At 31.4% G+C, this 14,505-nt stretch overlaps 1 protein-coding gene across 1 annotated transcript in view; it reads left to right on the forward strand.

The window, feature by feature from the left end:
- LOC143044948 (sodium-independent sulfate anion transporter-like) overlaps nt 1-7,370 on the forward strand; it is a 42,184-nt gene extending 34,814 nt beyond the window's left edge. The window contains exons 13-20 of the mRNA XM_076217211.1: nt 776-972; nt 1,575-1,633; nt 2,090-2,161; nt 3,539-3,647; nt 4,144-4,211; nt 4,971-5,036; nt 5,513-5,600; nt 6,120-7,370. Of these exons, the coding sequence (XP_076073326.1) occupies nt 776-972; nt 1,575-1,633; nt 2,090-2,161; nt 3,539-3,647; nt 4,144-4,211; nt 4,971-5,036; nt 5,513-5,600; nt 6,120-6,208 (748 nt within the window). The 3' untranslated portion in view covers nt 6,209-7,370. The remainder of the gene's footprint in view (nt 1-775; nt 973-1,574; nt 1,634-2,089; nt 2,162-3,538; nt 3,648-4,143; nt 4,212-4,970; nt 5,037-5,512; nt 5,601-6,119) is intronic.
- Nucleotides 7,371-14,505: the final 7,135 nt, after the last annotated feature.

A 14,505-nucleotide genomic window follows, 5' to 3' on the forward strand; every position in this document is an offset into this window, starting at 1 on the left:
AATAAAATCATTTTTTCAAAGTTTTCCCTTGAAATTTGCAATTGGAGATTAGGTCCGAGACCACAATTGTCGTCCCTTGATTTTCGTTGTTCACAAATATAGTCCCTAGTGTTGACAGTGGGTTACTTGCCATTAATTTTTATACCCCTTCCAAATATATTTCTCCATGTTTAATGCCTCAAATTGCAAGTAGGGGGGTGAAATTACTCTGTAAAAAAATTTGGGTCCAGAATTTTAAAGGAAAGAAGTGATTTGGTCCAGGTGAAAAAGGTTGAAAAATAGCACTTCAGAAGCTGTCAAAAGATTTCAAGACGCCCTAAAGATAAAATTGTCCATATTTTGAGTTAGAGACGATGAAGTTTTCTACAATTTTGATATAATTTGTCCCAAAAGTAGTACAACACACTGTAAAAGTTTCTTTGAGAAAGCGCAGGTGGGATTTTTTTTATTTTCATTTATGTTGTAAAAGAAATGCACTACAAAATAATTGTGGTCTTGGACCATAGGTAGAATGAAGATTTTTTTTTAATGTAAGTTACTTGTTTCAAACTGTTTTGATAATTTGATTTTCACATTTAAGACTTTTGGAAATGCTTTTATAAAATTTTGATTAGAATATATGATATGTAAGAAAATTGGTTAACAGCTGAGTATTACATAAATAAAAATAGAGGGTTTTTTTTGTGTGGTTTTTTTTTTAATAATTAATGGTATGAAGACTTTTGTCTTTTTATTTTTATATTTTCTTAATTAGATTTTCCTTTCTTTTTTGTAGAACTGCTGTAAATTCTCAGAGTGGTGTTAGAACTCCAGCTTCTGGGATAGTCACTGGTGCAATAATACTGTTGGCATTACAAGTGTTAACGCCATTGTTTAAATACATTCCTAAATCTGCCTTGGCAGCTGTTATCATCTCAGCCGTAATACAGATGGTGGATTATGAAATTCCACGAACATTATGGCGGGTAAAAAGTAAGTTTCATATTGTTTTAAAAAAATTAAGAAGATGTGGTATGTTTGCCAATGAAACACCTCTCCACCAAAGACCAATTAATATAAAAGTTAACAACTATAAGTCACTGTATGACCTTCAAATAAGTCACCGTATGACCTTCAATCTATGGGTTCATTCATTCCTCTTGTGTTGTTGCTCTGTTTAGGACTTTCAGCCCTTTTATTTTTTCAACTCTATAACAAAGGAATTATGAAATGAAATTTTCAGAAAATCTTGGGAACTAGATACCAACTTCTAGTTAATTAGATATTCTATTTGGGACAATATTCACTCATATCAATGCAATAATCTTTTGATTGTGTGGTAAATATTAATACACAAAATCTTTTTCAGCTTGTCTGTGTTGTTTTACAGAACAGACATGTGTTTATTTACATTTATCTATTTAATAGATTTTTTTATTTTTTCCCATATCTTTAAACATTTGGGAGTTAAGAATGATTTTGTAACTCAGTTTAGTTTTTCTACCTATATTTTTTTTAATTTCTGTATTCATAGAATCTGTTAGAAATCAATATTTTGAAAAATATGTAAATGTTTTTTTGTTGCTGTTTTTCAGAACTTGACCTCATACCTTTAGTAATAACATTTATTTCCTCGCTGGCAGTTGGAATAGAAGTAAGTTAAAATAACAGCATTTTTTTTATATTTTCATATTAAACAATTGCATTGATGCATTATGGGAGTATAGTTGTTTAAAAAAAAATCTTGATTTTCCATACATCATTTATTTAAATTTTAGCTACGCCATAATGTATTCACTGCAGTGAATTTTTTTAATTGGTCAATTATAAAAAAAAAAACAGGCAAATTAGTGTTTATAGAATAGAGAATGGAAACAGAAAGGTGTCAAAGAGACAACAACCTTACCAAAGAGCAAAAAACTGCCTAAGGCCACAAGTGGGTCTTCAATGCAGCTAGAAAATCCCACACCCTTGGCGGCCTTCAGTCAAACAGTAATATATACTAGTTCTGCAAAAGGGAGCCACACATAACTGAAACATACAAATTAGCCAAATACCAATTAAAAAATAATCAACTGTGTTTTAAAAATAAAATCTTTTTTTTTTGCAGTATGGCATTATAATTGGTGTTGGTATTTCTTTGATAATGTTGTTGTATCCCATGGCTAGACCAAAAATTAAGGTAAGATTCAAGTGTCAACCAATCAAAAGCTGTGTGTCATAGAGTAAATTGGCATTTAATATAAAAGTAAGAAGTGGTCTGATTGGCAATGAGACAACAACCCACCAAAGACAAGAGTATATGCCTGTAGATTTTAGCAATTTAAACTATGGCCCTCAACAATGAGCAAACCCATTTAGTGTATTATAAGCTATAAAAGGCCTTGTCATGACAAAATGTAAAATTATAGTCTGCATATAGTTTAAACATGTCAAATGTTTCAAAATTAGTTATATATCCAAATTTATTCCTTCTAAATCAACTATTTTGTTCCTTTAAAAATTTTCATTAATTTTATTCAATTCATTTTAAATTTTAATCTTTCTTAAAATCAATAATAAGATTTTGAAAACCTTTTAGTACAGTCATATTTCTAGCTATCTTGAAAATAATGAGCAATAATAACTTTAAAAAAAATAAATCTGATTCCAGATTTTAGATTTATGCTTTCCGAAAATTGGCCGACAGGTAGATTTAGTCATTATATGCCTACTTTTTTGATGTGGAGATTTATACTTTTAAAATGGGTTATTCAATTCTTTTCTTGCACACACAAGACAGAGAGGGATTCAGAAAATGGTTTCTTCTTTTAAACAAGAGGGTAAATTTTGTAACAACATTGTTTTGTTCCGTTTTTGCATGTTTTAATAAAATAATAAGGTTGTTTAATTGTTAAAATTGCATGTGGTTTCCAGTTTGCATTATAAGATTATTGCACGAAATTGTTACTGAAATTGGAATTATACTGAAAGTCTAATTTTAAAAATATTCAGTTTGGGATATTATTCACTAAGAGTGCAATAATCTTTTAATTGTGTGGCCAATCTTTACGCAAGAAATATTTTAACTTTTCTGTGATGTTCTGTATTTTTATCAGTCAAATAAAACTGAACATGCAATCTTTAACTTTGATATGCAATTTATCCACAATAACAACTCAGTTAGTACATGTCAATCAAAAACAATAAATTATCATTATAACTAAAATTATTTTATATATGGCTATTGAAATATTACAATGTTTAGAAAAAAAGATTTGTTTTTGTTTTGATTTTTTATCAATTTGCTTTATAGATTGTTTTTGACTTTTTTTAACAGAATTTGTACTAGCTTGTGTTTGTTTTTTTATATAAATAATGTTAATTACCAAATTCATTTAACATTTCGCCCCTCTTTATATTAACAGGGTATTTTATTTATTTCTGCATCCATTTTAACCTTTGCAGCATTTTGCAAGAATGAAAAGAAATAGCATTAACAATTTATTCCTATACTTTTAGCAATTATTTTTAAGATCGACATACAAAATTTTATACATGTATATTTTTTTCATTTCAGACAGTACCAACTGATGCTAACAACATATTAGTATTAAAAATAAATCATGGTTTGAATTTCCCAGCTGTTGACTTTATTCTAGAAGAAATGGAACGTCTGTCAGAAAAAGGTAAGAATTGTACATGTAAGCTGTAGTTTTGTCTATGTTAATGATACAGCAACTCCACAGCCATTCAGTAACAGATGAGAGGATATTTGATAAATACAATTGTTAATTTTAAGTTTGAAATTCTATGTTGTAACCTTAAAAAAAGTTTGACAAGGTATGAATAATAAAAATTACCTATAATTTCGAGACATTTTAAGCCTTAATTTCTTCAGTGCTTCAAGTGGATTTTATATTTATTAGGTATTCTCAAAATCTATCTTTTACTCTTACATTCACATTCTGAAAATGAGGAGATGAGGTATGATTGCCAATGAAACAACTAACAACCAAAGGAGATGGATGTAAACAACCTAAGGGTAAACAATTTTTTTTATAATTTGACAAATAATTGATCCTATTCCATAAATACCATGCAAGGTATGACTCATACTTAAACATATTTGCTGTCCAAATACCACCATAATTTATCTTCAAAATTAATTTCTTTAAATTTCAGATGGCAGATATCAATCAGTTGTTTTAGATTGCAGTCATATATCAGAAATAGACTTTAGTTCTATACAAGTAAGTATTAAGAAATATTTTTTAAAAGCACAATTTATGGGCATAATGTTTTCTGGTCTGTGTGTCCATACGTTTGTTCGTTTGTTCGTTCGTCCGTCCGTCTATCCCTCTTCAGGTTAAAGTTTTTGGTCAAGGTAGTTTTTGGTGAAGTTGCAGTTCAATATACTTGAAACTTAGTACACATATTTCCTATATGATCTTTCTAATTTAAATGCCAAATTAGTGTTTTTACCTCAATTTCACAGTCCCCTAAACATAGAAAATGAAAGTGCAAGTGGGGCATCCATGTATTATGGACACATTCTTGTTTTTATTGTATTTTTGTACTTTATGATTGATACATGAAAATAAGAAGATGTAGTATGATGGACAATGAGACAACTCTCATCCAGAGATTTAATGACATGAAAATTAACAACTATAGGTCATCATAAGGCCTTCAAATGAGTAGAAACCATACTGCACAGTAAGCCTTAAAAGGCCTTGAAATGACAAATGGAAAACAATTCAAAAGAGAATATAGTATCAAATTTTGATGCAACAAAGCTCAACCTATTAATGATCACTGTAATTTTCTTGTTACAGTTAATTGATTGATGTTTAACGCCACTTTCAGTACTAATGTTCTATTTCATGGTGGTCAGGTTTTATTGGCGGAGGAATCCTGAGTTCCCAGAAAGAATCATTGACTGATATGACAGTTAACATTGATGAAATGACTTATTTTGTTTCTAATGGAGTATTATTTTTATTTTGCAGTGTATAAAAGAAATGATTGTTGAATTTGCTAGGAGAGATTCAAAGATTGTATTTGCCTGTATAACAGTAAGTTAGAAATTTGTTTCAAAAAAATTATTGGAATTTTCCAATGTGTGCTTTATATAATTTGCATTGAAAAAAAGTGATTCATTGTTAGGGTTATATTGACCTCAAGTTTGCCAATAACGTTGCTTGCAATGAAATCAAAGTTACATATAGTTTGTTCTTATTCTATTTGCATGATGTATCAATAATTTTAATGATATTTCATTTAGTCGAACTAAAAATATTAAACAAAATTAAAACAAAAAACAAAACTACAATAAATTGCTGTATTAGAAAATGGAGATGATTAATTTCTGCCTTAAAAAAAGTTTATACTTTAGCTTTAATTGACTTGAGAGAGGAGAAACTATTCAAATTTATGATATTTTAGCTTTTTATTAGAATTACCTTTTTTAATATTAAATTTTGGTGATATAATTGCTATATTTCTGTTACAATAATAATTCAGACACTGACAGTTTGTTTTTACTTCACAGGAAAAAGTATTTCGATACATTGAATATGCAGAAATTAATGACCTTGTGGTCAGTGCTACAATAAAAGATGGCTGTAGGATATTACAAGGTGAGAATTATTATATTTCAAAGCTTCACGTTAAGCTGGTTATCTATTTTAATTGAAGCCGATTTTTGTGGATATTTGATAGGAACAATCAGCAAATAGAAGACAAATACACCTTGAGTGTTTACTGTCCTGAATACCTGGTTACTTATCAATGAACATACTTTTTTTGGAAGAATGATATAGAAATATGGAAAAGCAGCAGTCCACAAAATCCTACAGTTGGACAAAGAATTGCCTCCCATTACACATGATCTGCAATTCATATACATTGTATAAAGTTTTACTGGAAATGATTCTGCCATTACAAAAAAAAAATATGCAGCTTTCAAAAAAGCTGAACACTACATTACATTAGTCATATAACATTTTTTAACATGTTTCATTTCTATGCTTTTCTTGAGAGTTATGGATAGATTATCTGTGATTAAAATCAAGGATTTCATCCAAACAAATCATGAGATCTTCTGAGTCACTTTTTCAATAAAAATATTTGATAATTATCATAATACTTTATTTCAGATGAGTTAAAGAAAGAGCTCCAGAATGGTGAATTATCACATACCCTCGGAGAAGCTACTGTTATTGTTGATATTAGCAGCCATTTGTAATATTGAACAATGTGAGATTATTGATTCAAATCATTGTATATACCATTTTTCATCAGACAAACTTCATCTTTGTATCTTTGTATAATGTGATAAATATTTCATAAAAGTATTTTTTATCAAAAATTGTCTAAAGATGATCAAGTATTTAGACATTTCCTTGATAATTGAATTATGTGATTGTATATTTTTTTAAATGGCTAATGTTGGATATTATATTGCTCCATTTTATAAATGGTACTACCATCATGAACTTGTTACAAAATGTTATATTGTGTAGTGTTGAAGTTAAAAACTTAATTGTTGATTTCATGTCATTATCTCGAGCTGTGATTTTAACTATGGTAATTACTATTTTTACAAATGGAGTCATTTAAAATAATTGTATGTAACATGAACTTGTTTGAGATCATTAAGTTAAAATGGTGTGTATTGCCTTTATGAACAAATAACCAGAATTATGCTGTATGAACTTGTTTCTTGTAAGAAGTGTGAAAATCTCTTTGTTGGGAGATGAATGCTTAAGAAAAGTTTAAAGGTTGTAGGAACACTAGTTTGCTTTTAAAGTTTCACCATTATAATGAATAATAAATTTGAATTCATGCTAAATGTTCTGAATTACTTCCCTTTCTCTAAATTTTGTGAATTACTTCCCCTTTCTCTTAATTATCTTTAATATCTGAACTACATCCCCTTTCTATACCCATTTGACTTGAACTAATATTTGAAAAGAAATATATAAATTTACTCTAAGGGATAAAGTTGCCTATTTATTGATTATATTTCTTCAGTTTTCCATGTTAAAAGCCATATGATTTTGTTTAAGAATACAATTAGTAATGACTAATCTGGTGGTTTTTTTTTTCTTAAAATCACAAATTTTTGAGTGTAATGAAAAAAAAAAAATTCTTGGGCGCAATGATAATCTGCGATAATATAGATGTAAAAATTCAAGCAGACATAGATTAAAGATTTTGTTTGGAAATTAAACTTAAGCAGGTTGTTTTGGTTTTTTATTTGTTGTAAAGATATTTTTGTTATTTTGTTTATAAGTGCTTGTTAAAAATGTGATCAATATTTGTTTTATAAGAATATATGTATTTTGTAAATGATAATTATTATGTATTTATATGAATTTTATATGAATAAAACTAAAAGTAAATAATTATTCTCTGTTATGTTTGATGTGAAATTGCTGTCATAAAATGTTTAATTTGTCTTTACTTACGAAATATTATTGAGCCTTCTCGATGAAGGCAAATCCAGAAAAGCGTTTTGGAATCATGTAATTGATAAAATGTTTTATCGAAGTTCCTTATATTCCTTGATTAGCATTTCACATCATAATGGCTTTGGTTAACTTTTGTGTCTAGAGTTCAGGCTAGTGTTAAGGTTAGTAACTAGGTGTTCAGATTACAGATAGGTTAGGCGAGAGTTAGAGTTTGTGTTTATAGGTTATAGATCCCAAGTCAGGAATCTGATGTTCAGTACTTGTCGTCTGTTTATGTGGTTCATATTAAAGTGTTATTATATTGATTTACCTTTGTTTTCCCATTTGAACGGTTTTACACTAGTAATTTTTGGGGCCCTTTATAGCTTGCTGTTCGGTGTGAGCCTAGGCTCTGTGTTAAAGACAGTACCTTGACCTATAATGGTTTACTTTTATAAATTGTGACTTGGATGGAGAGTTCTTATTGGCACTCATACCACATCTTCCTTTTTTATTAGTTAGCTCTATATTGGTATGGACCCCTTATGTAAAATGATTCGGAAAATTTAACCAGACCACTTGAGCATGGAAATTTGGTCAAGGTCTCCAAGGTCAGACCAATACTTCTACAAATGCGTTCTCAACTAAAATTTCAAATTCTCATGTACAGTTTTTGTCATACATTCCGTGAAATAACTAGGAAATAGCATATGTCAATGAAAAGATGCTAATTTTGAATAATTTGTCAAAGTATTTCTCAATTTTTTAATTGCTTTCATATTTTGTATAAGGTAGCATCTTTTTATAGTACATATGCTGTCTGTTTGATTTTATATGCTTCCAGCATTAAAATTTGATGTAGATGCTGCTGTTAAAATAATAATGTACTGGAGCATCTTACTTTTACTAGGATGCTAGTTTTGCATATATTTTTTTTTAAATATTTTTTTATTTTTTGGGGATGCTGGATTTCCTATTTATTGAAATGCTGGCATCCAGTCATATTGGGATGCTGGCATCCAGTCATATTGGGATGCTGGCATCCCAATTTACTGAGATGCTGGCATCCCGTTATTTTGGGATGCTGGCATCCCGTTTTATTGGGATGCTGGCATCCAGTCATATTGGGATGCTGGCATCCCGTTTTATTGGGATGCTGGCATCCCGTTATATTGAGATGCTGGCATCCCGTTATATTGGGATGCTGGCATCCCGTTTTATTGGGATGCTGGCATCCCGAAAAAGCTGGATGCTGGCATCCAAAACTGTAGGAGTGCAGACATCGCAAAATATCCGAATGCAGTAATCCTAAAAGTTCTGTTTGATATACTGTTGGCCGAATTTCTATAGATGTACTCCAATGCATAATTTTGTGTAATGCAAAAAATAAAACAACAACAAAAATCCGTTCGTTGTTTTCCTCCCAACATGTTATCTAATGACGTCAGGGATATTATGACGTAAGAGGTGCTTTACCATCATGCGTAGAGATTCATGCAGAGACAGTAAACATGATAAGAAATCAAATCTCAAGAATCACTTATACCGATGTAAATATTTTTTGAAAAGTAATTAAAACAGGTAACCCTTTTAATATTCTCTTATTTATTAGTTTTTCTTATGTTTTTAATACTGAAAGCGCTTGCACTATTTTTCTACGCTAATTGCGGCAAATCCCACCCGCATGACGTCATGTAAAAAGAATGTTTAAAATCGGCGAAATGGACGCAAGGGGAAGGACGAAAAACACTTCTTTGGCCAGTATGCCGCAATTTATTATCATTTTGATATAACAGAAACATATACGCAATAGAACGCTACTCATACAGGTAAGACACAGTAGATTTTCTTATATTTTACATGCACTTCGTAGTCAGAGATTTCTCAGATTTAGCCATTCATAAGGAATATCCTACTCAACTCGACAACTGTATGTCTGTAATGGTTTCATATACATATTATCAGATGTCGAATTTTTCTATAGGAGACGATTTGACTTGTGCCCGTCCGAGATTTATACTCTGACGTCCTACGCTCATGGGCCTACATGTAGCTTGTCTTGCAAAATAGCTGTTTGAAGTCCGAGCAATATCTTGATACGCCAGCCGGATAATATAATTCTGATTACTTCCAGAGGGAAAATTACAGGCTTAAATGGTTTGGCAACAATGATTAATGTCAGTCGCCGGATTCTCCCATTTCGTCGGGGAGGGATGCACTTCGATCCGTTTGTGGTAGCCAATGGTGATTCCAGAACTTTCTATAAATGGGATTGGGGGGGGGGGGGGGGGGGGGCACTGACTGCCATAACAAAGGGACCCGCTAAAGTCATCTTTTAGTGTTTACCTGTATAATAAACCAAATGTTTTCACACGAAAAAGGAGGGGGGCTGGATCCGCCTATGGTAGCGATGAGCCTCCAAGACAGACATACTTTAATATGACTATGAGAGTTTTTACCTTTTTTTTTTACATCGAGTCTATGAGAGAGAAATTATGACTGTAACAGTGCTTAGTGCCAAATTACCAAAAAACTTGAAGGAAGACTATGTCTATATTAGGGTAGGTATGGAAATAGGAAATACACATATATTTTTTTTATTTTGCCTTATGGAAATATGTACTTTTTCATGATGTTATGAATAGTTTTGACAAAAATATGATCGACATAAACCCCACCGAGACGATTAACCACCATCAACATGGCCATGGCCAGTAAAAATATTGGGTCCGCAAAATTAATTTGTTTACCCCTATAGACAACCTATAAGAAAACCATTAAAATGCATCACTGGTAAGAGTCCTTTGAGTTCAAGAAAAATAAAGTATGAAAAACTTAATTTCAGATTAATTTTCGGTCTAGAAAATTGAATGTGTTGATTGCCTTTTTTGCAAGGGTCTAAGACCAGTTAACTTGTGCCCGTCCGAGATTACTCTGAGTCTTGACTTCCTACGCTCATGGGCCTAGCTTGTCTTGCAAAACAGCCGTTTGAAGTCCGAGTAATATCTGAGTAATGGTATGATTGCTAATGAGACAACTCTCCACCGGACTGAGACCAAATAATATAGCACTAATATGACTAAGCAGTTTACAATTAAATGTCAGCATATGGCCTCAAACAATGAACAAAACTCATACTGCATAGTCATATATGAATTAGATTGAATGTAAAATTTGAAATACTATGTTTTAAAAGAAAGAAACGCTTATCCTACATAACAGATTTGCCGATTTCAAAATAAATTAACTCTAATATATATACATTTTGTACTTAGCTCACTGGCAAGAATTAATAATAATAGGTTACATGTATAGTTTTATGGGTCAAGCTAGTCTTACAAATATGCCTCAGAGTCATCTTTTCATAAATGATTTTAAGCTGATATTTTCGTGATTTATTTCTTTTTTTTTAAACGAAGCTCGGTGGAAGCTTGATAATAAAAGCAATGCATATATATAGCAAATTTGCAAAATGAATGAAAAGAAAATTCGAAAATTAAGGAAAATGTAAATATCGCTACAAGAGTTTTGTGTTCCAGGACTAGGCTAAAATTAAAAAAAAAACACACACAAATTAAAAAAATCCCTTAGATGGGAATTAAATTTCACGAAAGTCGCTAAAAACATGTAGGATGTATTTCTAAAAAAAAACCACTTTTCTCCCTTTCATAATGTACAGTATAGACCTGGATGTTGTTCCATTAAAAAAAACCAATTGAACTAGTGGTTCATATGTCAAATGTATGTGTTTTGAATATTAACAACAGGCATATATTGGTGTGGAAAACTTAATTTAAAAGAAGTTTAAATGAAGGTTTTCTTCGAATAATAATGCGTTTTCTCGTTCCCTAGTGTTGTGATGTTACAACGAAAATTTATTGTTGACAATCTTTCATATAATTATTATTTCTCTTTTCAGTATTTGTAAAGAAGTGGCTTCACCTTTCTGGTTACTATTCATGTGTTGTGTATTAATGTATCGCAACACTTTATAGTTATTGGACAGGTTAAACTCAGACGACGAATCATCCAAACAGCACCAGATCATTTGTGATTCCAGCTGATTTCAGATTACCAGCAATACATGATAATAGAAAGTTTGAAAGTTCCAGTTCGTGTAACTGATTTGATTAAATGATTAACAAATACCGGTATTGAAATATTAAAATACAGAAAAAAGATACAAGTTTAATAATGATTGTAATAAAGAAAATGTAAGTTTTGTTAATAAAATGAAAGGCTCAAGTACTAGAAGATCCTGACGTGATGTACTGACTCATTGGAAGATGTACTAGTATACAGCAAGTCCAGAGATACTGACAATATCCAGTATGTACAGATCATAGACACTGTGCACTAGTATCAATAATAGATTATTTTTAAATATTGCATTATGGTACACGTTTTATTGTATACAGGCAATTGCGGGAAACAAATCTCCTTAATTTATACATTGGATGCCAATGGGGTTTCTCATAGACACAAAACAAAAATTATTATGCAGGTTTAAATATAACGCACCTCATATTTAGCATTTTAATAAAGGTACAGTCACCAATCCGTTTTGTAGAGTGTTTGTCCTGAATGACTTAGTTAATCAGACATTCCCAAGGTTGATGGTCATTGGGCAAATTCATTTGATTGATAAAATGCCATTCAAAATGAGCAGCATTTTTTTTTAATTTTGTCCAGTTGATTTCTGAAAGCCTTGGGAACTACTAAACTTGATATGATTTCAGCTGGCAATTGCATTAAGCTTATTTAAAAAAAAAATTCTATGAACATTCGAAACATGAGCATATCAGATTTGAAAATTATAGTCCTGATGTCATCATATATAAATGTATTGTCTCGAGACCACAATAGTCAATAACATGTATACATCATGTCTTACATAATGGTAATCAAATTCAGAAAAATTACATTAAAATTGGCTAATTATTGGAAACTTACCGGTAGTACATTGACATAGTTTTATAAATATCAATTTGTTGACATCAGCATTCACATGGTCAACTAGCACTTTACAATTCAGACTCAGTTTGTTGGTCAAGTATACATTTCAAACTCTTACCTATGATGTCACATTCTCAATATGCATTAAACTGGAAATGTACTAGGTGTTATATTGGTGGAATAATACTAAAATCCAATTGATTAGGAAGCAGCATTTAAATTCGTATGTCATAATGAAAAATGGTACATGTCTGCAAGGTTGTGATGCCAGAATCCCTATATTTTGGTATGGTATGTCAGCATCCAGATATATTGAGATGCTAGCATCCTGATATTTTGGGATGCCAGCATCCAGATATTTTGGGATGCCAGCATCCGGATATTTCGGGATGCCAGCATCCGGATATTTCGGGATGCCAGCATCCAGATATTTTGGGATGCCAGCATCCAGATATATTGAGATGCCAGCATCCCGATATTTTGGGATGCCAGCATCCGGATATTTTGGGATGCCAGCATCCGGATATTTTGGGATGCCAGCATCCAGATATATTGGGATGGCAGCATCCAGATATATTGGGATGCCAGCATCCGGATATTTTGGGATGCCAGCATCCAGATATATTGGGATGCCAGCATCCGGATATTTTGGGATGCCAGCATCCAGATATATTGGGATGCCAGCATCCGGATATTTTGGGATGCCAGCATCCAGATATATTGGGATGCCAGCATCCGGATATTTTGGGATGCCAGCATCCAGATACGTTGGGATGTCAGTTTCCGGATATGTTGGGATGCCAGAATCTATAAATAATTGGAAGCCAGCATCCAAACGTTGAGGTATTCAATATGAAATTAAAAGAATTACATCAGCATCTATCAAAGGTGAAGATGCAATTTTAATCTTTTTCGTCATTATCCGCAGACACTTTTTTGAAATATGCTATGTACAGAAATAAGAAGTGCTTTTTATACAAAACAATTTCACAACTACAAAAGTTATTAATATAATCGAGAGAGCATCCATAATCTTTAAGACCCAATAAAATTCATTATGTAGCATCTACTATTCATAGAAATAAATGAATCAGTATGATTTTTGGTAAAATGAGCATATATTGATACTTAAACAAATGCAATATAGTAGAAATATTCCGAATATGGAACATGGCCGTAACATTTTCTCTGGCCATTGAAAAATTTAGTAGAATACAACATAATTTTACCTTAAAAATTCAAAAATTGTCAAAAAATTCTCTTTAAGCATATGAGAATTACAAATTTTAGTTGAGAACACATTTACACCAGTCCACATACCAATTATTGTTGATCTTACATGTCAAGTAACCAAGACTAAATCGCATCCCGATACTAGAACACTTGAGCATGAAAATAAGGCCATGGTCATATTATATATGGCAATACACAACCAATTCACCTACTAAATATTTACAAATAGTATCAGCCTCACAAAATTCTTTTTGTGCCTGTCCCAAGTCAGGAGCCTGTAGTACAGTAGATGTTATTGGGGTTCATGTCAGTCATTTCATTTTCATAAATCGTTATCATAAATCAGGTTGCTTGTTTGAACTGTTTTACATTTTCATGTCTGGCCTTTTATAGCCAACAATACTATTTTGGTTTTTCAAATTGTTCAAGGCTATACAGTGGCCTACCACTTCATTTTATTGTCTCATTGGCAATCTTACCACATCCCTTCATTTATACAAAGGACCTTACATTTAACTATTGCCAAATTTGGTTCAAATGAGCCTTGTTATTTCAGAGGAGACAATGAAAATACAAATTACCCATTATCTAATGATCAACAGACAACTGACACAAAAAAAAATCAAAAAAGTACTGAACTCTGAGGAAAATTCTAAACGGAAAGTCACTAATCAAAAGGAAAAATCTAAAGCCCAAACACATCAAACAAATTGATAACTGTCATATTCCTGACTTGTTACAGGCATTTTCTTATGTAGAAAAAGGTGAATTGGACCTGGTTTTATAGCGCTAAACCTCTCACTTGTTTGACCGTCGTATCAAAGTGATGACAATAGCTCACATGGTCCTTCAGCCTGGTGAGCTAAAACAATTTTGATTTAAAAAAAATTAAAAAAATAAG

This window comes from Mytilus galloprovincialis, chromosome 9 (assembly GCF_965363235.1).
Source record: "Mytilus galloprovincialis chromosome 9, xbMytGall1.hap1.1, whole genome shotgun sequence".
NCBI lineage: Eukaryota > Metazoa > Mollusca > Bivalvia > Mytilida > Mytilidae > Mytilus > Mytilus galloprovincialis.